General features: G+C 52.1%; 2 protein-coding genes across 3 annotated transcripts in view; one reads left to right on the top strand and one right to left on the bottom strand.

Annotated features, from left to right (window-relative positions):
• NUCB1 (nucleobindin 1) overlaps positions 1–24,644 on the top strand; it is a 250,733-nt gene that overhangs the window by 138,028 nt on the left and 88,061 nt on the right. The window lies entirely within an intron of this gene.
• HSD17B14 (hydroxysteroid 17-beta dehydrogenase 14) lies at positions 1,850–24,618 on the bottom strand. Of its 2 annotated transcripts, XM_050772511.1 has the most exons (9): positions 24,214–24,618; positions 23,692–23,730; positions 22,394–22,476; positions 20,783–20,849; positions 19,590–19,681; positions 4,521–4,625; positions 2,495–2,562; positions 2,288–2,384; positions 1,850–2,179 (listed from the first exon to the last, which is right to left on the bottom strand). In XM_050772511.1, the coding sequence occupies exons 1-9, from the start codon at positions 24,422–24,424 to the stop codon at positions 2,006–2,008; spliced, it is 936 nt and encodes a 311-aa protein (XP_050628468.1). In that variant the 5' UTR covers positions 24,425–24,618; the 3' UTR covers positions 1,850–2,005. The 2 variants fall into 2 exon arrangements, with proteins under 2 accessions (XP_050628468.1, XP_050628469.1); XM_050772512.1 differs by lacking the exon at positions 4,521–4,625.

Genomic DNA, 24,644 nt, shown 5'->3' on the forward strand with positions numbered 1-24,644 from the left:
ATGGATAAAGGGCAGCCTCACTTTGCGCCTGGATACTGCTCTATTCCAATATTTTTTCCTGTCAGCGAAAAAGATATATGTGTAGGCCAGGCTGCAATGCAGTGGCGCGATCTCGGCTCACTGCAACCTCCGCCTCCTGGGTTCAAGCAGTTCTCCTGCCTCAGCCTCCTGAGTAGCTGGGATTACAGGCGCCTGCCACCACACCCGGCTAATTTTTGTACTTTTAGTAGAGACGGGGGTTTCACCATGTTGGTCATGGCTGGTCTCGAACTCCTGACCTCGTGATCCCCCCGCCGCAGCCTCCCAAAGTGCTGGGATTACAGGCGTGAGCCACCACGCCTGGCTTGACTCTTTAAAAGGTAAAAACACACAACGGTTCACCAGGGCTTCTTCCAGTCCCCTATCATCTGAGAAGCCTGAAAATTGTCAATCCTGCACTCAAAGGTGAGCCTCAAAGAACAGTCCCCATCGCAGGGCTTCCTGATTTATCCCTCCACGAGTGTCTCCACAGCATCAGGACCCCAGAGGCAGAGTTCGCCAATCACTACCCTTCAGGATGCCTCTGACCTCTAGCAATTCAAACCTGCAGCACCGCCCCCTAAATTGTGCTCCTCTGTCACTGTGCCCCCAAAACCTACGGGTTACTGTGGCACCAAAATCAGGTCCCTGGCCAGGCGCGCTGGCTCACGCCTGTAATCCCAGCACTTTGGGGGCCAAGGCGGGTGGATAACCTGAGGTCAGGAGTTCGAGACCAGCCTGGCCAACATGGTGAAACCCCGTCTCTACTAAAAATACAGAAATTAGCCAAGCGTGGTAGCGGGCGCCTGTAATCCCAGCTACTCGGGAGGCTGAGGCAGGAGAATCGCTTGAACCCGGGAGGCGGAGGTTGTAGAGAGCCGACATTGCACCATAGCACTCCAGCCTGGGCGACAGAGTGAGACTAATCTCTCAAATTAAAAAACAACAACAACAACAACAAAAATCGGATCCCTTGGCCACTGTGTCTCAGCAGTCCTACCCTGGGACACTCCGTCTCCAAATTCTACCCCCACAGTGCCCCCAAGTCCTGTCCCCGGGTCACTGTCCTGCCACCCCAACAGCCACAGGCCCGAACAGCCAAACCGCTGGACCCTTCCCCCGCAGGGCCTCGCCCTGTTTTTCTGCGCTCCACCCGGGTCCTGCTGCCCAACCGCCAGCCCCGAGCTGTAGGGGCGGCGCCCACGGACAGCTCCCGCCCCCGCCGCGGCCAATCAGCGGTTGGCGCACACGCCCCCCCGCCACAGCCAATCCGCAGCAGCCCTGCAGCTCCACCCCTCACCTGCGGGACGCCAGCGCGCCCGGACCCTGCGCCCCTCCTGGGTCCAGCTGGGGAGTCTGCATACCCCAGTGCCCTGCGGACCCAAAACCCAGGAGTTTCAGGCCCTTCTCCCTCTGATCCAGATGTCTCAACCCCCTCCTTTCTCTTCCCTCTGGACTTTTCTTGCCAGCCACCTTCCTATTCCCCAGGCACCGAGAGGAAGACTCCTTTTCCCTAAGGGCCAAGAATAAGGAGGAGGGCCTTTTGTGCCTCCCCCTCTATTACCTCCTAACTGCGCTTAATTTACTCTCCCCTGCGGGCCTTTAGCGCGCTGGTGAAGCCAAACCGCTCCACCTTTCCCAGGAGCCCCTGGCGACAGCGACAGGGCTAGCAAACATCAGGCACCTGCTTGCTGCAAGGCCTGGCATTGGGGGGCGGGGGGAGCTGCAGTCCTTCAGGGTAGAGGCAACTTGTGGGTCTGGGGTGCAGGGGCTAAGTGGGCAGAAGGACTCGTCTAAAGGGTGGGAAATAAATATAACGATGTCTTCCTCCTTCTGGCTGCAAATTGCTTTTATGGGAACCTGCAGGTGACCTGGTACCTTCCTAAGTGGGCTTAGAGTCTAAGGGCTTGGGGGCTGCATCTGATACAGGTTGGAGTTTGGGGTGGGAGAGTCCTAGGAAGAGGGCCCCAAGTAGAAATGAGAGAAATCAGAAGGGAATATCGGGGGCGTCCACGGGGGTGCTCCGACTGGCCTTGCGCCCGTACCCCAGCTCTGCACCCCCCGTCACGAGCAGTTCGATGCCCGTGCAGAAGTTGGCTTCGGAGGCCAGGAACACTGCCGCAGCCCCGACCTCAGCGGGCTGGCCCATGCGGCCCAGTGGCTGGGGAGAAAAGAGGGGGGGAAGGAGGTCAAGAGAAGCCCCATTTGATCGCCATGTCCCCCACCCCCAAGCCACCTTCTACCACCTGGATCTGAACCCCACTCCTACCTGGGCCAGCATGCCCTCTAGGATTGTGGCCCGAGGGTCTGGTGTTAAGGCTGCCAGCTCCTCCCACAGTGGGGTCCAGATGTTTCCTGGGGAGATACTGGGGGAAGGGAAAGAGGGGATCAAAGAAATCTGTCTCGAATCACTTGGGATCACTCCCAGTCACCCCAGTTCCCCCAGAAGGCTCTCGGCCTGCTCAGAGCAGCTCACCAGTTGACTCGGACACCATATGGACTTTCATCCAGGGCCAAGGCTTTGGTCATGGCCGTTACTGCCCCCTGCAGAAAACGGAGCGGGGAAGAAAGTTCATTCCCCGGGACATGGGGTCCCTGCCATCCATTGTCTCCTGCCTGCCAGGGGGGGCATCCGAATGGGGAAGTCATGCCCTCCTTGAAGTCTGCCTTCAGAGGCACCAGCCTTGGTTTCTTGGGAGAAACTTGGCATAGAAATCTGTCACAGGAAGGCCAGGTGCGGTGGCTCACACCTGTAATTCCAGCACTTTGGGAGGCCGGGATGGGTGGATCACTTGAGGCCAGGAGTTCCAGACCAGCCTGGCCAACATGGCAAAACCCCATCTCTACTAAAAATACAAAAATTAACTGGACATGGTGGTGCATGCCTGTAATCCCAGCTACTGGGGAGGCTGAGGCGTGAGAATCCCTTGAACCTGTGAGGCAGAGGCTGCAGTGAGCTGAGATCGTGCCACCGCACTACAACCTGGACGACAGGGTAAGACTCTATCTCAAAACAAAACAAAACAAAATGTAAATGAAGAAAAAGAAGGGCCGGGCGCAGTGGCTCACACCTATAATCCCAGCACTTTGGGAGGCTGGGATGGGTGGATCACTAGAGGTCAGGAGTTCGAGACCAGCCTGGCCAACATGGTGAAAGCTCATCTCTACTAAAAATACAAAAATTAACCGGACATGGTGGTGCACGCCTGTAATCCCAGCTACTGGGGAGGCTGAGGCGTAAGAATAGCTTGAACTTGTGAGGCAGAGGTTGCAGTGAGCTGAGATCATGCCACCGTACTACAACCTGGGCGACAGAGTGAGACCCTATCTCAAAAAAAAAAGAAGAAGGGCCGGGCGCAGTGGCTCACGCCTGTAATCCCAACACTTTCTGAGGCTGAGGCGGGTGAATCACCTGAGGTCCGGAGTTTGAGACCAGGTTCACCAACATGGTGAGACTTCGTCTCTACTAAAAAATACAAAAAACTAGCTGGGCATGGTGGCAGCCACCTGTAATCTCAGCTACTTGGGAGGCTGAGGCAGGAGAATTGCTTGAACCCGGGAGGCGGAGGTTGCAGTGAGCCGAGATCTTGCCATTCCATTCCAACCTGGGCAACAAGAGCGAAACTCCATCTCAAAACAAACAAACAACAACAAAAAAAAAACACACAGAAATCTGCTGGGCGCGGTGGCTCACGCCTGTAATCCCAGCACTTTGGGAGGCCAAGGCAGGCGGATCATGAGGTCAGAAAATCGAGACCATCCTGGCTACCATGGTGAAACCCTGTCTCTACTAAAAAATACAAAAAAAAAAAAAAAAAAAGCTGGGCATAGTGGCCTGCTCCTGTAGTCCCAGCTACTCAGGAGGCTGAGTCAGGAGAATCCCTTGAACCTGGGAGGCAGAGGTTGCAGCAAGCCGAGATCACGCCACTGCACTCCTACATGGTGACAGAGTGAGACTCCGTCTCAAAAAAAAGAAAAAAAAAAAAAAGGGCCAGGCGCAGTGGCTCACACTCGTAATCCTAGCACTTTGGGAGGCCGAGGCGGGCGGATCACAACGTCAGGAGTTCGAGACCATTCTGACTAACACGGTGAAACCCCATCAGTACTAAAAATACAAAAAAATTAGCCAGGTGTGGTGGCGGGCGCCTGTAGTCCCAGCTCCTCTGGAGGCTGAGGGAGGAGAATGGCGTGAACGCGAGAGGCGGAGCTTGCAGTGAGCCGAGATTAAGCCACAGCACTCCAGCCTGGGCGACAGAGCGAGACTCCGTCTCAAAAAAATTAAAATAAAAAAAAAAATAAAATAAAATAAATAAATAAATAAATAAAAGAAAAAAACAGAAATCTATCACAGGCAGTTATGCCTGGGTACTGAATCTGGCAGTTGGGTGTGAGACTCTCTAGGGCCAAGATCTTGCTAGGTTTGGCTCCTAAGGTGTCTGGACTCCAAGCTAAGGCCCATGGGAAGGAGTAGGGAGGGAGGGAAGGGGTAGGGGCTGCTGTACCTTGGTGGCCACATAGGGAACTGCCTGGGCCTGGCCAATTGCCCCCACTAGGCTGGAGATGTTGATGACATTCCCTTGGCTCTTCCGCAGGTGGGGGAGGGCGAGCTAGGGAGACAAGAGGCCAAGTAAGCCACACAAGCCCTGCATCTCCCCAGACCACTGAAACACAGCCACAGCCATCCTGAAGTCTGGGATGACAGCCATCTCCCTGGCGTGTTTGTAGTTGATCTCAGTGACTGCTAGAGACAGCATCTAACGTAACACCTTCTCTGGTTTGCCCTGGGGTCGCTGGGTCTGAGCACTCAAGGAGTCTCTCGGTGGAAAGAGATTTCTCTCTCTTCTCCTGGGACTTGTCTGTCTTTGTCTCTATCTGTGTTCCCCTCTCCCTTGGTCTTTGCATGTTACTCAAATTCCTGTCCATATCAAGACAGGAAAATGGATGAGAGACCCAGAAGGCTGCATATTTGTGAAAAATGGGATGAAGTTCTTTTCCGATGGAGTCTCTGTGGGCCAGGCTGGAATGCAGCGGCAAGATTGTAGCTCACTGCAGCTCCAAACTCCTGGGCTCAAGCAATCCTCCCCGCTCAGCCTCCCAAAGTGTTGGGATTACAGGCGTGAGCCAGCACACCCAGCCAGGAAGTTCTTTTATCCGTGGAGGGAGGGGAAGATGGTTTCTTTTTTTTTTTTTTTTTTGAGACGGAGTCTCGCTCTGCCGCCCAGGCTGGAGTGCAGTGGCCGGATCTCAGCTCACTGCAAGCTCCGCCTCCCGGGTTCACGCCATTCTCCTGCCTCAGCCTCCCGAGTAGCTGGGACTACAGGCGCCCGCCACCTCGCCCGGCTAGTTTTTTGTATTTTTTTTTAGTAGAGACGGGGTTTCACCGTGTTAGCCAGGATGGTCTCGATCTCCTGACCTCGTGATCCACCCGTCTCGGCCTCCCAAAGTGCTGGGATTACAGGCTTGAGCCACCGCGCCCAGGAAGGTGGTTTCTATGAGGCCTTCATGAAAGGCACTCTAGACCAGGCACAGTGTCTCATGCCTGTAATCCCAGCACTTTGGGAGGCTGAGGTGGGTAGATCATGAGGTCAGGAGTTTGAGAACAGTCTGGCCAACATGATGAAACCCCATCTCTACTAAAAATACACAATTAGCCAGGCATGGTGGCACATGCCTGTAATCTCAGCTACTTGGGAGGCTGAGGCAGGAGAACTGCTTGAACCTGGGAGGTGGAGGTTGCAGGGGACCAAGATCGCGCTACTGCACTCCAGCCTGGGTAACAGAGCAAGACTCTGTCTCAAAAAAAAAAAAAAAAAAAAAAAAAGAAATGCACTGTTTCCTGCCACCTTCTCTCCTGCAATTCAATTCCCTGGCCACCTGGGAAGTCCCTAAATATACTCTCTCTCTCTCTCTCTCTCTCTCTCATTCTGTGTGTGCGTGTGTGTGTGTGTGTGTGTGTGTGTGTGTGTGTGTGTGTTCATTGACTACACATGACCTTGGATAAACTCAAATTCTGTCTTTGATCTCACTTGCCTTGGGCAGCTGAGCTGGCCAGGCAAGGCCGGTTTTTGCCACTTAAGACGACTTGGTACGAGGCGGCACCCCTAGCAGGCTCTCCAAGTGGGAATCTAAATGAGTCCCCTCCAAAACGGCCTCTACCCTTTTCTGTGCTCTATCTTCAGACACACCTTGCCTGTTCCAGCCTCAGGGCCTTTGAACTTGCTGCTCTCTCTGCCCAGAGTGCCTTTTCCTAAGAGAGCCACAAGACCCACTCCTAGGGTGGCGAGCCATCCCAGTTTGCCCAGGACTGAAGGGTTTCCGGGGACACAGTATTTTCAGGCCACAGTGTCAATGATAAACAGGGACTGTCCTGGGTAAACACTCTCCCTCAGCTCCCTCAAACCCTGATCCGAGGTCACCTCTTCAGTGAGGCCTTCCCTGGCTATACTATTTAAAACTGCAGGCCGGGCTCAGTGGCTCATGCCTGTAATCCTTGTACTTTGGGAGGCCGAGGAGGGAGGATTGCTTGAACCCAGATGTTTGAGACCAGCCTGGGCAACTTAGCAAGACCCTGTCTTTCTTTTTCTTTCTTTTTTTTTTTTTTGAGATGGAGTATCGCTCTGTTGTCTAGGCTGGAGTGCAGTGGTGCGACCTCAGCTCACTGAAACCTCCGCTTCCCAGGATCAAGTGATTCTCCTGCCTCGGCCTCCCGAGTAGCTGGGACTACAGGCGTGTGCCACCACACCGGGATAATTTTTTTTTTTAGTGGAGACAGGGTTTCACTATGCTGGCCAGGCTGGTCTTGAACTCCTGATCTCATGTGATCTGCCTGCCTCGGCCTCCCAAAGTGCTGGGATTCCAGGCGTAAGCCATGGGGCCCGGCCTGTCTTTATTTTTCTAACAAAAAAAAATTTTTTTTGTTTCGTTTTGTTTTGTGAAACAGAGTCTCACTCTGTCGCCCAGGCTGGAATGCAGTGATGTCATCTTGGCTCACTGCAACCTCCACCTCCCAGGTTCAAGCAATTCTCTTGCCTCAGTCTCCCAAGTAGCTGGAACTACAGGCATGTGTCACCACGCCCGGCTAATTTTTGTATTTTTTTTTTTTTTTTTTTTTTTGAGACTGAGTCTGGCTCTGTCGCCCAGGCTGGAGTGCAGTGGCCGGATCTCAGCTCACTGCAAGCTCCGCCTCCCGGGTTTACGCCATTCTCCTGCCTCAGCCTCCCGAGTAGCTGGGACCACAGGCGCCCGCCACGTCGCCCGGCTAGTTTTTTGTATTTTTTAGTAGAGATGGGGTTTCACCGTGTTAGCCAGGATGGTCTCGATCTCCTGACCTCGTGATCCGCCCGTCTCGGCCTCCCAAAGTGCTGGGATTACAGGCTTGAGCCACCGCGCCCGGCCTAATTTTTGTATTTTTTAGTAGAGACGGGGTTTCACCGTGTTGGCCAGGCTGGTCTTGAACTCCTGAGCTCAAGTAATCTGCCTGCCTCGCCCTCCCAAAGTGCTGGGATTACAGGCATGAGCCACCGCACCTGGCCCCAAAAAATAAAATTATAAAATAAAACTGCAGTTCCCATACCCCTGAGTCCCCTTCCCTCTTCCGGATGTCTTTTCTCTGTGTCACACACTCCCTTCTGACAGGCCATATATATTTTACTAGTTTGTTCATGTTCTGTCTCTCCCACCAGCACGCAGAAACCTATGAGAGACGGTCAAGATTTCTGAGTTTGTTTCTTTCCCAGCACTAAGGTGCCTGGCACGTAGCACACACTTCATAAATATCCTTTGAATGAATGAATGAGTGAATTAATGAATGAATGGAGGACCTGGTATGTGTCCAGCCCTGTCCTCAGCAATTTACACAGATGAGCTCATTTCATCCCTCTAACATTCTCCTGTACCTACAAAGAGGAGGTACAGCTGAGAGTCCCATTTCACAAGTGAGAAGACTGAGGAATGGAGGGATGATTCACGCCCACAGGGCATCACATGACACCCGACAGAGCCAGCGTTTGCTGCTGGACGGGCTGAGGCCCAAACCCATAAACAAACAACAATTTCTCACAATTCTAAGTGTTAAGAACTTTAGGCCAGGTGCCGTGGCTCACAAAAAAAAAAAAAAAAAAAAAAGAAAAAAAAAAAGAAAAAGAAAGAAAGAAAGAAAAAGAAAAAGAGAAACCATGCTGTAATATGAGCATGAATGATGTGGGCATTGACCAGCCTCTGGCCTTCTCCTCAGGGAACCTCCCTCACCCTCGCCTCCTCTCACTTCCACCAGCTTTGACGCCCTCCCTCCCTCCCAGTGCCCACTCCACCTGCCTTGCTCCATTTCTCCCTCAGTCTGTGCACCTGCCCTGCCGTTTAATCTCCTCCCCCACCTGACCCTGCAAATGTAAGTCTCACCAGGGCGGAGACACGGTTCTTGCCACCCTCACCCCAGCACGAGGCACACAGCTGGAGTTCATTAAATATTTGTCCCACACATCCTGAGTGTCCTTCCCCCACACCCCTCAAGGTCGCTAAGCACCTGCTCTACATCAAGGACCTGCTGGGGGCCGGGTGCAGTGGCGGATACCTGTAATGTCAGTGCTTTGGGAGACCGAGGTAGGAGGATCACTTCAGCCCAGAAGTTCAAAGCCAGTCTGTGCAACATACTGAGACCCCAGCTCTTAAGTGCCAAAGTTCTGAGATAGGAGCAGGCCTGCTGTGTTTGGGAGCAATAAGACCAGTGTGGCTGGAGGTGAGGTCAGAGAAGAACAGGGGCCAGATCACGAGGACTTGAAAGCCCCCACTTCTCCCTTGGACAAATGCTATCAACTCCTTTTTTTATTTGTTTTTTTTAGAGACGGAGTATTGCTCTGTCACCCAGGCTTGAGTGCAGTGGCACGATCTTGGCTCACTGCAACCTGCGCCTCCCAGATTCAAGCAATTCTCCTGCCTCAGCCTCCCAAGTAGCTGGGATTACATGCGTCCGCCACCACGCCTGGCTAATTTTTGTATTTTTGGTAGCGACAGGGTTTCTCCTTTTTGGCCAGGCTGGTCTCAAACTCCTGACCTCAGGCGATCTGCCCGCCTCAGCCTCCCAAAGTGCTGGGATTACAGGCGTGAACCACCGTGCCTGGCTCAAATGCAATCAACTCCTAATACTGGTTCTCCCACTCTCATGCTTGGCCCTCAGATTCTTCCCTCATACCTACAGGAGCCAGAGCCTATGACCTGTTAAATAATATTAGCAAGATCACATCACTCCCTTGCTCAAATACCTTCCATAGCTCCCTAGTGCTCTTGAGATAAAGACCAGATGCTTCAGCATGGCCTTCGAGGCCCTGCCTGATCTGGTCCCTGCCCCAATCTCTTCTTGCAACATCTCCTTCTCTCACTGGGCCCAGCTGGCAGCAGCGCCAAACCCTGTCTCGCTGCCAGGCCCTCGCCCTGCCATCTCTTTCTCCACCCCCTCCACTGGTCAATGCTGCTCAGATTTCATTACTTCCAAGAAGTTTGGCTACATTCCCTGAACGGGCCAGTCTCCAGGTCACATTCTCCCAGAACCATACCCACCCCCTCCTAAAGCAAAACACACACACACTCTTCTGAACTCATGTCTCTGTCTGTTTAGTAACACCTGGCTGCCCAGGAGTGTAAACTCCCCAAGGACAGAGCCCACATGGACCTGGCTCCCTGCTGTACCTCGAGCACCTATAACACTGCCTGGGCCAGGTGCAGTGGCTCACGCCTGTAATCCCAGCATTTGGGGAGGCTGAAGTGGGAGGATCACTTGAGCCCAAGGAGTTTGAGACCAGTCTGGACAACATAGTGAGACCCCCCCACATCTCAACAAAAATACAAAAATTAGCCAGGCATAGTGGTGTGTGTTTGTGGTCCCAGGTTTTCGGGAGGCTGAGGCGGGAGGATTACTTGAGCCTGGGAGGTCAGGGCTTCAGTGAACTATGCATTTTGAGATGGAGTCTCGCCCTGTCTCACCCAGGCTGGAGTGCAGTGGTGCAATCTCGTCTCACTGCTACCTCCACCTCCCGGGTTCAAGCAATTCTCTTGCCTCAGCCTCCCGAGTAGCTGGGACTACCAGCTATGCCCGGCTAATTTTTGTATTTTTTTAGTAGAGACAGGGTTTCACCATATTGGCCAGGCTGGTCTCAAACCCCTGACCTTGTGATCCACCCGCCTGGGCTTCCCAAAATGCTGGGATTACAGGCGGGAGCCATCGCACCCGGCCAGAATGGATAGATCTTTAATAAATAATCCAGCTCTGAGAGACTACTGAAACCCCCGTGCTCCAACACCTTCTGTGGATCCCTCCTTTCCACAAGGTATCATTTCCTCGACTATCTAAATATCCTTAATCCCGCCCTTGTTCTCCCTTGCCTAGGGAGTCACAAACTTTGGCTTGTATCAGAATCCACCAGGAAGGCCAAAGACCTGGAGATTCTAATTCAAGGGATCTGTGCAGGGGCCCCAGAATCAACATTTAAACAGCTTCCAAAGTCACATGGCTGAGAGAGAAGAGAAAAAAGAGAGCTTCTAAGGGATTTTGATGGTGATGGTGATGATGGTGATGATGGTGATGATGATGGTGGTCATGATGGTGATGGTGAGTATGATCGTGATAATGGTGGTGATGAAGATGGTGATGGTGAGGATGGTGAGAAGGATGATGATTAAGATGAGGATGATGGTGAGGATGCTGATGATGGTGGTGATGATGGTGATAGTGAAGATGGTGATGATAGTGAGGGTGATGATGGTGATGGTGATTGTGGTAATAATGATGGTGATGATAATGGTGGTGATGGTGAGGATGTTGGTGAGGGTGGTGATGATGGTGACGATTGTGGTAATGATGGTGATGATGATGGTGATGATTGTGGTGATGATGGTGATAACGATGATGATATTGGTGAGGATGGTGATGGTGGTGATGATGGTGACAATTGTGGTAATGATGGTGATGACAATGATGATGTTGGTGAGGATGGTGATGGTGATGATGATGGTGACCATTGTGGTAATGATGGTGATGACAATAATGTTGGTGAGGATGGCGATGGTGGTGATGGTGATGATTGTGGTAACAGTGGTGATGATGGTGATGGTTATTGTAGTAATGATAGTGGTGATGATGATGAGGATGGTGATGGTGATGATGGTGGTAATGGTGATTGCGGTAATGACGATGGTGATGGTGATTGTGGTAATGATGGTGGTGATGATGGTGATGGTAAATTGTAGCAATGATGGTGGTGATGGTGATGGTAATTGTAGTAATGACAGTGGTGATGATGATGACGATGGTGATGGTGATGATTGTGGTAATGATGGTGATGGTGATGATGGTGGTGATGTTGGCAATGATGGCGATGATAATGTTGCTGATGGTGATGGTGATGATTGTGGTAATGACAGTGATGATGACGGTGATGATGGTGATGGTGGTGATGGTGGTAATGATGGTGGTGATGATGATGGCGAGGTTGGGGATGGGATGGTAATGATGGTGGTGATGATGGTGTTGATGGTGATGATGGTAATGGTGAAAATGGTGATGTGAGGATGATGGTGAGAATGATGGTGAGGGTGGTAACAATGGTAATGATGATGGAAATAGCGATGGTGATAATGGCAGCGACACAAGTGTTCGCAAGATTTCTTTGCAACAAGTGCATGAACAAGCAGACAAAAGTCTTTGCCCTCAGGGAAACCAAATGCAATACACAGATGTTGTCAGGATCCTGGTGTGAACAAATCAGTGATAATAAAACATTTGGGAACTTCTGGGTCTGTTTATATAGAGTTAACTATGACATGGTATTAAGACATTTCTGTTAATTGTATTAGGTGATACAATGGTATTTTTCTTATGTAAAAAAGGGCTGAGCCTGGACAAAATGGTGAGAGTCTGTCTCTGCAAAAAAACAAAAGATTGGTTGTGCGTGGTGGTGCATGCCTGCTGACCCAGCAACCTAGAGGCTGAGGTAGGAGGATCACTTGAGCCTAGGAAGTTGGGGCTGCAGTGAGCCATGATCATTTCACTGCACTCCAGCCTGAGAGACAGAGCAAGACACTATCTCAAAATAATAATAATAGTAAGGCTTTATTTTTAGGAGATGCTTACTAAAGTGTTTGGAAACGAACTGTCATGGTGTCGTAATATAATACTTTGACAAAAAGAAATACATATATTTATGTATAAATGTGAATAAATGCTAATACAAATGATGGGCATATAAGTATTTATTATACTACTCTATTTTTCTTTTCTTTTCTTTTCTTTTTTTCTTTTTTTTTGAGACCAAGTCTTGCTCTGTCGCCCAGGCTGGAGTGCAGTGGCGCAATCTCAGCCCACTGCAACCTCGGCCTCACCGGGTCCAAGTGATTCTCCTGCCTCAACCTCCCGAGTAGCTGGGACTACAGGTATGTGCCACCATGCCCAGCTAATTTTTTTTGTATTTTTAGTAGAGACGCATTTTCACCATGTTAGCCAGGCTGGTCTTGAACTCCTGATCTCAGGCAATCCGCCAGCCTTGGCCTCCCAAAGCGCTGGGATTACAGGTGTGAGCCACCGCACCCAGCCTATTTTTATTTTTTTAAAATGTTAAACATTGAGGCCAGGCATGGTGGGTCACGCCTGTAATCCCAGCCCTTTGGGAGGCCGAGGCGGGCAGATCACTTGAGGTCAGGAGTTCGAGACCAGCCTGGCCAACATGGTGAAACCCTGTCTCTACTAAAAACACAAAAATTAGCTGGGCGTGGTGGTGCATATCTGTAGTCCCAGCCACTTGGTAGGCTGAGGCAGGAGAATGGCTTGAACCCAGGAGGCAGAGGTTGCAGTGAGCCGAGCTCATGCCATTGCACTCCAGCCTGGGCAACAGAGCGAGATTCCATGAAATAAATAAATAAATAAATGTTAAATACTGAACCACAAGTAAAAGTCAAGAAAAAAAGAAAGAAAGAAGGCCAGGTGTGGTGGCTCACTCCTGTAATCCTAACACTTTAGGAGGCCAAGGCAGGAAGATAGTTTGAACTCAGGAGTTCAAGACCAGCCTGGGCAACATAGCAAGACCTCCTCTCTACTGAAACTAAAACAAAATTAGTCAGGTGCTGTGGCACGTACCTGTAGTCCCAGCTACTCGGAAGGCTGAGAGGTTGAGGCGGGAAGATACCTCGAGCCCAAGAGTTCAAGGCTGCAGCGAGCTGTGATGGCACCACTGCTCACCAGCCTGGGAAGAAAAGGAAAGGACGAAAGAAGGAAAGAAAAAAGGAAGGGAGGGAGGGAGGGAGGAAGGAAGGAAAGAAGGAAGGAAGGAAGGAAGGAAGGAAGGAAGGAAGGAAGGAAGGAAGGAAAAAAGGAAGGAAGGGAAAAGAAAGAGGGAAAGAGAGAGAGAAAGAAAGAGAGAAAGAAACAAAGGGCCGGACACAGTGGCTCACACTTGTAATCCCAGCACTTTGGGAGACCGAGGCAGGCGGATCACGAGGTCAGGATATTGAGATCATCCTGGCCAACATGGTGAAACCCTGTCTCTACTAAAAACAAAATTAGAGGGTGTGGTGGTACATGCCTGTAGTTCCAGCAGCTACTTGGGAGGATGAGGCAAGAGAGTAGCTTGAACCCAGGAGGCAAAGGTTGCAGTGAGCCGAGATCGTGTCACTGCATGCCAGCCTGGCGACAAAGCAAGACTCTGTCTCAAAAAAAAAAAAAAAAGAAAAAAGAAAAGAAAAGAACAATGGGGAGTTTCATTATACAGGAATTCTCTGTACTATTCCAGGAACATTTTGCAAGTCTTAAGTTATGTCAAAATAAAAGTAAAAAGGATTCTAATACACTGGTGGTATGGTACATATGAAGTTCCTCCTGATAAAATTGTATGATCTGGGCTCTGGGCTGGGCGTGGTGGCTCACGCCTCCCAGCACTTTGGGAGGCCAAGGCGGGCGGATCACCTGAGGTCAGGAGTTCCAGACCAGCCTGGCCAATATGATGAAACCTCATCTCTACTAAAAATACAAAAATTAGCCAGATATGGTGGCGTGTGCCTGTAGTCCCAGCTACTTGGGAGGGTGAGGCAGGAGAATCAGCTTGAACCCAGTGGGTGGAGGCTGCAGTAAGCTGAGATGGCACTACTGCACTCCAGCCTGGGCAACAGAGCGAGACTCCATCTCAAAAAAAAAAATAATTGTATGATCTGGGTGGTGGGGGTAGCAGGAGGCAATGGGTAGAGCAAGTTGTTTTTGCTTTGTTTTGTTTGAGACAAAGTCTTACTCTGTTGCCCAGGCTGGAGTGCAGTGGCACAAACAAAGCTCACTACAGCCTCAACCTCCTAGGCTCAAGTGATCCTCCTCAGCCTCTAGAGTAGCTGAGACTACAGATGTGTGCCACCATGTCTGGCTAATTTTGTTTATTTTTGGTTGAGATGGGGTCTGGGGCTATGTTGCCCAGGCTGATCTCGAGCTCCTGAGCTTAGGCGATTTTCCCACCTCAGCCTCCCAAAGTGCTGAGATTGCAGCATGATAAATATTCATAAGGGTTTCACGGGTATTTAATCTAATCTCATTAAATCCTCAGAACAACTCTGTCATGATTGGCCCCATTTTACAGGTGAGAAAACAGAGGAGCAGAAATGCTGAGTAACTTGCACAACGTTGCAGGTAAGAAGTGGCAGAGAATTGAGGCAAACAAGCCACTTCTTACTTCTGCCTCCCTGCCCCACAGGTCCTGTCGACCAACTTGACCAACTCTCTAAGAGAAACAAGACATTTGGTGGTTTATGTGAAATCTGTCTTGTAAAATGTTGGCAGTGAATGAAAAAACATAGGCCGGACACAGTGGCTCACGCCTGTAATCGTAGCACTTTGGGTGGCCGAGGCAGGCAGACCGCTATAGCTTAGGAGTTTGAGACCTGCCTGAACAACATAGTGAGACCCCCAACTCTACAAAAAATACAAAAATCAGCTGGGCGTGGTAGTGGGCACCTGTAGTCTCAGCTCCTCGGGAGGCTGAGGCAGGAGAATTGCTTGAGCCCAGGTGGTCGAGGTTGCGGTGAGCAGAGATCGTGCCATGGCACTCCAGCCTGGGTGATGGAACAAGATTCTATCTCAAAAAAAAAAAAAAAAAAAAAAAAAAAAAAAGAAAAGAAAAAGAAAAAAAGAAAAAGAACAAAAAAGAAAAAACATATACATATATTAACTCTTCATGGGCTGAGGTGTAGGTGTGTTTTATGTGTGGATGTATTTTTAGTGTTGGGTTAATCCTAGAAAGTCAACAAAAGTTTGGAACAGGAGCCAGGGTTCTTCACCAGTTGAGCAGGGCATTGCCCAACCTCCCAGGAACATTTCACCTGGATCTCAGATACGACCTCAGAGTCAGCACCTGAAGCTTCTGGACGCTGAGCCCGCTCCCCAGGCTTCTTCCCTCTTTGCCTACTCTTGCTCTCCTGAGTTCCTCCAACCTCAAACTGGTCAGCTCCAAGCTGCTGTCTCCAGAGCCCCACCTCCACGATCTCATGCCCAATGCCCATTCCCACCAGGACGTCCACCAGGCAGTTCACACTCAACAGCGCCCTCCCCAGGCTTTCCTGCCACAGTGAATGGCAGCTCTGGTGAGTTGCTCCGGTGCTGGAGGTGGAGAGAACAAATGAACCAAATACCCCACTTTTTTTTTTTTTTTTTTTTTTGAGATGGAGTCTCGCTCTGTCACCCAGACTGGAGTGCAGTAGTGTGATCTCGGCTCACTGCAACCTCCATCTCCCAGGTTCCAGCAATTTTCCTGCCTCAGCCTCCCAAGTAGTTCAGATTGCAGGCACACACCACCATGCCCAGCTAATTTTTTGTGTATTTTTAGTGGAGACGGGGTCTCACCATGGTGGCCAGGCTGGTCTTGAACTCCCGACCTCGGGTGATCCACCCGCCTCGGCCTCCCAAAGTGCTGGGATTACAGGTGTGAGCCACCGTGACCAACTCTTCTCCTTCCTTTTTAATATAGATTTTTTTTTTTTTTTTTTTTTTTGAGACGGAGACTCGCTCTGCCGCCCAGGCTGGAGTGCAGTGGCTGGATCTCAGCTCACTGCAAGCTCCGCCTCCCGGGTTCACGCCATTCTCCTACCTCAGCCTCCTGAGTAGCTGGGACTACAGGCGCCCGCCACCGCGCCCGGCTAGTTTTTTTGTATTTTTTAGTAGAGACGGGGTTTCACCGTGTTAGCCAGGATGGTCTCGATCTCCTGACCTCGTGATCTGCCCGTCTCGGCCTCCCAAAGTGCTGGGATTACAGGCTTGAGCCACCGCGCCCGGCCTAATATAGGAGATTATTAATAGAGGAGATTATTAATATAAGAGTGTATCCCAGGCTGCAGGTTCAGGACCTTCTTCCTTTTTAATATAGGACTGAGTTTATTTATTTATTTATTTATTTTTATTTTTGAGACAGAGTCTTGTTCTGTCACTCAGGCTGGAGCGCAGTGGCACCATGTCAGCTTGTTGCAACCTCTACCTCCCAGGTTTAAGTGATCCTCCTGCCGCAGCCTCCTGAGTGCTGGAATTACAAGTGCACGCCACAACGTCTGGCTAATTTTTGTATTTTTAGTAGAGATGGGGTTTCACCATATTGGCCAAGCTGGTCTCAAACTCCTGACCTCAAGCGATCTGCCTGCCTTGGCCTCCCACAGCACTGGGACTATAGGTGTGAGTCACCGTGCCCAACAAAGAATTTATTTAATACAGGAGCGTGTCCCAGGCAGCAGGCTGAGAACCTTCTTCCTTTTTAATATAGGATATGATTAACATAGGAGATTATTAATATAGGAGATTATTAATATAGGAGTGTGTGCTGGGCGGCAGGTTGACACACTCAACCTGCTGCCCTGGATACACTTCCCGGTTGTATTGAGGAGTGCTCCAGAGAGCAAAAGAAAAAAAAAATGGCTCAGGCCAGGCACAGTGGCTCATGCCTGTAATCCCAGCACTTTGGGAGGCTGAGGTAGAAGGATGGCTTGAGGCCAGGAGTTCCAGACCAGCCTGGGCAATAGAGCAAGACCCCAACTCTATAATAATAATAAAAAAAGGCTCAAATTTTTAAAGAAAAAAGGACGAATCAGGAGAGGCGGTGATTACAAAAGTTGTTCATCAGGAATTGTCATTGGTTTACAGACATCACATTGATTAGCGATTGGCTATACATGGTTGAACTATAGAGTATGTGGCACTTTAGAGCTTCTTGGTATCAGGTAGTCTAGAGCCCGGAAAGCAAGTGGCCTCAAAAGGTAATTATTGGACAGGTGCAGTAGCTCATGCCTATAATCCCAGCTTGAGGCAAGGAGTTCGAGATCAGCCTGGGCAGCATAGCAAGACCCTGTCTCTACAAAAAAGTTAAAAATTAGTAAAATTGCCGGGCGTGGTGGCTCATGCCTGTAATCCCAGCACTTTGGGAGGCCAAGGCGGGCGGATCACCTGAGGTCGGGAGTTCGAGACCAGCCTGACCAACATGGAGAAACCCTGTCTCTACTAAAAAAATACAGAATTAGCCAGGCATGGTGGTGCATGCCTGTAATCCTAGCTACTTGGGAGGCTGAGGCAGGAGAATCGCTTGAGCTGAGGAAGTGGAGGTTGCTGTGAGCTGAGATCGCACCATTGCACTCCAGCCTGGGCAACAAGAGTGAAACTCCGTCTCAAAAAAAAAAAAAAAAAATCAAGAAATTAGTAAAATTAGTCAATCCTAGTGGTGCACCCCGTGGTCCCAACTACTCAGGAGGCTGATACAAGAGGATCACTGAGCCCAGGGCTTGGAGGCTGCTGTGAGCTATGACGGTACTCCAGCCAGGGTAACAGAGTGAGTCCCTGTCTCTAAAAAGTAATTAAAATAAATTTTTATAAAGTCCCGCTGAGCCAGGTGCAGTGGCTCACACCTGTAATCCCAGGAGTTTGGGAGGCTGAGGCAGGAGGATCACTTGAACCCAAGAGTTTGAGACCAGCCTGGACAACATAGTGAAACCCCACCTCTATTAAAAATAAAAAGGCCAAGCGCAGTGGCTCACGCCTGTAATCCCAGCACTTTGGGAGGCTGAGGTGGGTGGATCACAAGGTCAGGAGTTCAAGACCAGCCTGGCCAACATGGTGAAATCCTGTCTCTACTAAAAATATTTAAAAATTAGCTGGGCGTGGTGGTGGGTGCCTGTAATCCCAGCCACTTGGGAGGCTGAGGCAGAGAACTGCTTAAACCTGGGAGGCAGAGGTTGCAGTGAGCCGAGACTGCACCACTGCACTCCAGCCTGGGTGACAGAGTGAGACTCTATCTCAAAAAATTAATTTTTTTTTTTTAAAGTTGTTAAAAAGCCCCTCTGGGCCTGATCCTGATCATCCAAAGGGGCTCTCCTTTCTCAGATCAAAAGGTTTATTTTCTTTCTCATTCCCTGCCCCGCTCTCCCCCACTTTTTGTTTAAGGTCTCGCTCTGTTGCCCAGGCTGGAGGGCAGTGGTGTGAACATAGCTCACAGCAGCCTCGACTTCCTGGGCTCAAACAGTCCTCCCACCTCAGCCACCTCAGTAGCTGGGACTACAAGGGCACCACCATGCCCGGCTAATTTTTTTTTTTTTTTTTTTTTTTTTTTTGAGACGGAGTCTCTGTGGCCCAGGCTGGAGTGCAGTGGCCGGATCTCAGCTCACTTCAAGTTCTGCCTCCCGGGTTCACGCCATTCTCCTGCCTCAGCCTCCCGAGTAGCTGGGACTACAGGCGCCCACCACCTTGCTCAGCTACTTTTTTGTATTTTTTTTTTTTAGTAGAGACGGGGTTTTACCGTGTTAGCCAGGATGGTCTTGATCTCCTGACCTCGTGATCTGCCCGTCTCGGCCTCCCAAAGTGCTGGGATTACAGGCTTGAGCCACCGCGCCCGGCCATGCCCGGCTAATTTTCTAAACTTTTTGTAGAGAGTGGGTTTCGCCATATTGCCCCAACTGTCTTGAACTCCTGACCTCAAGTGAACCTCCCACAACGACCTCCCAAAGCACTGGGATTACAGGTGTGAGCCAGTGTGTCTGGCCCTGATATGTTCTTAACATCCCCTCCCACCCCCACCACCACACCAGTTTGGAAGGTTCTAGAAGGTTCCTAGGACTGGGCTTTGTAGCTACAAAAGTAGCTTTTGCTGGATGTAAAGATTTGCAGTTATTTATCTTCCTTTCAGAATAAGGAGATTCAACTAAAGAACAGAAAATAGATGGCTAGGCATGGTGACTCAAGCCTGTAATCCCAGCACCTTGGAAAGCCAAGGCAGGCAGGTCACTTGTGGTCAGGAGTATCGCTACCAAAAATCACAAAATTTAGCTGAGTTTTGTGACCCGCACCTGTAATCCCAGTTACTCAGGAGGTTGAGGCACGAGAATCGCTTGAACCAGGGAGGTGGAGGCTACAGTGAGCCAAGATCGCACCACTGTACTCCGCCTGGGCGACAGAGAGAGATCCTGTCTCCAACAAACAAATAAACAAAAAAAACAGAAAACACTGTGCTCTTAGACAAAATGCATCACACAATCCACCTATCAGGAGGCTGCTCGGGCCTGGCAGCAGGGTCGCCAGCCCTCACCTTGGTCAACGTGTACGTCCCCAGCAGGTTCAGCTCCAGCAGCTGGCGGAATCCCTGGGCAGAGGTCTCCTCAGGCCTCTGTGGGGGTGGGTCTAAAGTGGGGGGTGAGAGAGAGAGGAAAAGTGAGGGGGGGCGGATGCAGTGGCTCACGCCTGTAATCCCAGCATTTTGGGAGGCCAAGGCGGGCGGATCATGAGGTCAGGAGTTTGAGACCAGCCTGGCCAACATGGTGAAACCCCTTCTCTACTAAAAATACAAACATTAGCCAGGTGTGGTGGTGGATGCCTATATTCCCAGCTACTCAAGAGGCTGAGGCAGGAGAATTGCTTGAACCTGGGAGGTGGAGGTTGCAATGAGCCTAGATTGAGCCACTGCACTCCAGCCTGAGTGACAGACTGAGACTCCGTCTCAGAGGGAAAAAAAAAAAAAAAAAAAAAAAAGGCCGGGTGCGGTGGCTCATGCCTGTAACCCCAGCACTTGGGGAGGCCGAGGTGGGCAGATCATCTGAGGTCAGGAGTTCAAGACCAGCCTGGCTAACACGAAGAACCCCATCTCTACTAAAAATACAAAAATTAGCCTGGCGTGCTGGCGGGCACCTGTAATCCCAGCTACTTGGGAGGCTGAGGCAGGAGAATCGCTTGAACCCAAGAGGCGGAGGTTGCAGTGAGCTGAGATGGTGCCACTGCATTCCAGCCTGGACAACAGAGCTTGACTCCATCTCAAAAAGAGAGAGAGGGAGAGAGAGAGAGAGAGAGAGAAAGAAAGAAAGAAGGAAGGAAGGAAGGAAGGAAGGAAGGAAGGAAGGAAGGAAGGAGGAAGGAGGGAGGGAGGGAGGGAGGGGGGGAGGGAAGGAAGGAGGGAAGGAAGGAAGGAAGGAAGGAAGGAGGAAGGAAGGAAGGAAGGAAGGAAGGAAGGAAGGAAGGAAGGAAGGAGGGAGGGAGGGAGGGAGGGAGGGAGGGAGGGAAGACATGGTCAGGTGAAGGCACAACTCGGGACACACAGGAGGGATGGAACAGGACCAGTTTCAGCCCAGGCCTAGGGGGCTTCCATTGGTTTACTCTCCTGTCCAAGTGACTAGAAAGAGGTATGAGGCAGGATGAGGGAATCAGGGGAAGGGAGTGGGGAAACTGAAGTGCAGGAAACGGAGTTGGGGGGGCAGGAGGTAAGGAAGGCCCTGAGGTCTCACAACTCACGGTGGCCAGCGTTGTTGACAACACAATCCAGGCGGCCAAATCGGCGAATGGTCTCAGAAACCAGGGTCTGAGGAGGAAGGAAATGTCCTTTGTTGTTGTTGTTGTTGTTGTTGTTTTTGGAGACGGTGTCTCCTTCTTGTCACTCAGGCTGGAGTGCATTGACACGATCTCGGCTTACTGCAACTTCCGCCTTCTGGGTTCAAATGACTCTCCTACCTCCGCCTCCCAAGTAGCTGGGATTATAGGCACCTGCCACCACGCCCAGCTAATTTTTGTATTTTTTAGTACAGACGGGGATTCACTATGTTGTCCAAACTGGTCTCAAACTCCTGAGCTCAAGTGATCCGCCCGCCTCAGCCTCCCAAAGTGCTGGGATTACAGGCACCATGCCCAGCCCAGGAAATGTCCTTTCAATGGGCAGTAGATGGGGTGTCCAGCCATAAAGAAGACAGGGCTCCCAAACGTAAGGCAGGAGGGGGAAGCTGGACTCCCAGGTCAGGTGACAAGAACTAGAGGAAGAGGGATGCGGAGATCAGCAGACACAGCAGGCAAGCAGGAGACAGGGCTGGTCAGAGCCACACTGCACCCAGGGTTAGGGGGTGGGGCATGGGGGTGACAAGGATTCAGAGAGAGTATAGGGGACAGTTACTAAAGGGGGGCAGATAACAGAGAGATACTGATTAAAAGGAAGAAAGAGGAACCCAGAAATAATGGAGAAAAAAATCAGTTACAGGCCACGTGCAGTGACTCACACCTGTAATCCCAACATTTTGGGAGGCTGAGGTGGGTTGATCACGCGAGGTCAGGAGTTCGAGACCAGCCTGGCCAACATAGTGAAACCCCGTTTCTACTAAAAATACAAAAATTAGCCAGGTGCGGTGGCTCATGCTTGTAATCCCAGCACTTTGGGAGGCCAAGGCAGGCGGATCACCTGAGGTCGGGAGTTCAACACCACCCTGACCAACACAGAAAAACACCATCTCAACTAAAAATACAAAATTAGCCAGGTGTGGTGGAGCATGCCTGTAATCCCAGCTACTCGGGAGGCTGAGAGAGGAGAAACACTTGAACCCGGGAGGCGGAGGTTGCGGTGAGCCGAGATCGCATCATTGCACTCCAGCCTGGGCAACAAGAGCAAAACTCCGTCTCAAAAAAAAAAAAAAAAAAAAAAATTAGCTGGGCATGGTGGCGCACGCCTGTAATCCCAGCTACTCGGGAGGCTGAGGTAGGAGAGTGGCTTGAACCTGGGAGGCAGAGGTTGCAGTGAACCAACATCACGCCACTGCACTCCAGCCTCAGTGACAGTGACACCTCCAAAAAAGAGACAGAAAAATCAGTTACAGTTGACCCACTTTGAGGGACTTATTCCTTTCCACCCACGTGTCAGATGTGCTAAGAGCCTTGGAGAGGTGGGAGAGAAGGAACATGTGACCTGCTCGTCAGTCACAGAAGATCTTGTGTGTGGAGTGACACTGGTTGGAAACTTTTGACGGGTCCAGTGGAGCCAGGAGAGGAGGGAAAAGTAGAGGGAAAGGCACATGCAAATGGCTGGAGGAGAACAAAGAACTGGTCATTAGCGGAGATGGGGGTAGGAATGGGAACTCAGCTCACCTTCATATCATCTTCCTGAGTCACATCACAGAGGATAAAGACAGTTCCAGGGAGCTCCTGCTCCAGGGCCCGGCCCCCAGACTCTGCAGGCAGAAAAGAGCTGGGAGCCTGGACCCCTGGGCCTGAGGGAGGAGGGTCTGGGGGTCTGCAGATTCCTGGGTCTGAGGGAGGAGGGGCTGGGGGCCTGGACTCCTGGGTCTGAGAGAGCAGGGGCTGGGGGCCTGGACTCCTGGGTCTGAGAGAGCAGGGGCTGGGGGCCTGGACTCCTGGGTCTGAGGGAGGAGGGGCTGGGGGCCTGGACTCCTGGGTCTGAGGGAGGAGGGACAGGGATCTGGACTCCTGGGTCCAAGGTAGGAGGGGCTGGGGCCCTGGATTCCTAGGTCCAAGGGAGGAGGTGCTGGGGCCTGGACTCCTGGGTCTGAGGGAGGAGGTGCTGGGGGCCTGGACTGCTAGGTCTGAGGGAGGAGGGGCTGGGGGCCTGGACTCCTGGGTCTGAGGGAGGAGGAGGGGTCTGGACTCCTAGGTCTGAGGGAGGAGGGGCCGGGGGTCTGGACTCCTGGGTCTGAGGGAGGAGGCACTGGGGCCTGGACTCCTGGGTCTGAGGCGGGAGGGACAGGGGTCTGGACTCCTGGGTCTGAGGGAGGAGGCGCTGGGGCCTGGACTCCTGGGTCTGAGGGGGGAGGGACAGGGGTCTGGACTCCTGGGTCTGAGGGAGGAGGCGCTGGGGCCTGGACTCCTGGGTCTGAGGGGGGAGGGACAGGGGTCTGGACTCCTGGGTCTGAGGGAGGAGGAGGGGCCTGGACTACTGGGTCTGAGGGAGGAGGGGCTGGGGGTCTGGACTCCTGGGTCTGAGGGAGGAGGCGCTGGGGTCTGGACTCCTGGGTCTGAGGGGGGAGGGACAGGGGTCTGGACTCCTGGGTCTGAGGGAGGAGGAGGGGCCTGGACTACTGGGTCTGAGGGAGGAGGGGCCGGGGGTCTGGACTCCTGGGTCTGAGGGAGGAGGCACTGGGGCCTGGACTCCTGGGTCTGAGGGGGGAGGGACAGGGGTCTGGACTCCTGGGTCTGAGGGAGGAGGCGCTGGGGCCTGGACTCCTGGGTCTGAGGGGGGAGGGACAGGGGTCTGGACTCCTGGGTCTGAGGGAGGAGGGGCTGGGGGCCTGGACTCCTGGGTCTGAGGGAGGAGGGGCTGGGGCTCCTGGACCCCTGGACTGAGGGAGGAGGGGCTGGGGCTCCTGGACCCCTGGACTGAGGGAGGAAGGACCAGGGTGAGGGCTGAGGGCTGAGGGACCCTCACTCACCATCCTTGTCGCAGATAACCACTTGGGCCCCGCTGTCCACTGAGAATAGGAAGGGAACACGTTACCCTCCGAGTCTTGGTTAAAGCCTCTGCCGCCCTCTTGTGGCCACCTGGATTGGGGCCGATCTCCGTCTCCCCTCGTGACCCCAGTCTCATGATCACCCACAGGACAGAGGGCAGAGGCCTTGACACATACTCTCCTTGCCTGCCCAGGTTTCTGCTGAGGCTCCTGATCCCCCGTTCGTGGGTTCCAGAGCAAACTCCACAACTGACAGGGCCATTCCCCAAACCACTGGTTTTGCAGCTATACCAACAGACCCAGAGAAAGGGGCCACTGCCTTCGGAGACCCTGCCAGACAGCCCTAGCCTACCGCGCCACACGCTTACTTTAGCCTGCAAATTGGCTTTTATAAGATCAGAATCCCGGCTGCAGTATTGGAGACCCTATTTTCCGCCCCCATCGCCCCGCCCCCATCCTTCCTCTCTCACGCTCCACAGCTCCCAGCAGTCAGACCCGGCTCACCGAAGGCGCGCACGATCCCAGCTCCGATGCCGCGCCCGCCCCCGGTCACAACCACCACCTTCCCGGCATAGCGCGTTCCCGTAGCCATCCGTGTCCACCGGTTTCTCTCTCTCTCTCTCTCTCTCTCTCTCTCTCTCTCTCTCTCTCTCTCTCTCTGTGTGTCTCTACTCTGGGCCTTTTTCACCTCCAAAGCCCCGTGAGGCCGTCGCATCAAATCCTCAATAGAAGCTGGATCGTGGAAGTCCAGCCTCGGGGGGCGTTGCCAGGAAGGCTAGGGACCTGGAAGTTTGTCCCCAGCCCCTCCTCCCTCAGACACTCCTCTCCTCCCACAGACACAGGAATCCAGGAGCCCCAGTCCCTCCTCCCTCAGACCCAGGAGTCCAGCCTCCCAGCCCCTCCTCCCTCAGACCCAGGAGTCAGGGTCCCAACCC

Source organism: Macaca thibetana, chromosome 19, assembly GCF_024542745.1.
Source record: "Macaca thibetana thibetana isolate TM-01 chromosome 19, ASM2454274v1, whole genome shotgun sequence".
NCBI classification, from domain to species: domain Eukaryota; kingdom Metazoa; phylum Chordata; class Mammalia; order Primates; family Cercopithecidae; genus Macaca; species Macaca thibetana.

What these genes read in the sequence shown, in the direction of transcription:
- HSD17B14 (XM_050772511.1), bottom strand. Translation starts at nt 24,424, where the DNA reads ATGCGACGGCCTCACGGGGCTTTGGAGGTGAAAAAGGCCCAGAGTAGA. An exon ending in TGTCAACAACGCTGGCCACC is followed by an intron (nt 19,682 to 20,782) that starts GTGAGTTGTGAG and finishes CCCCCACTTTAG; the next exon opens with ACCCACCCCCACAGAGGCCT. An exon ending in TATGGTGTCCGAGTCAACTG is followed by an intron (nt 2,385 to 2,494) that starts GTGAGCTGCTCT and finishes CCCTTCCCCCAG; the next exon opens with TATCTCCCCAGGAAACATCT.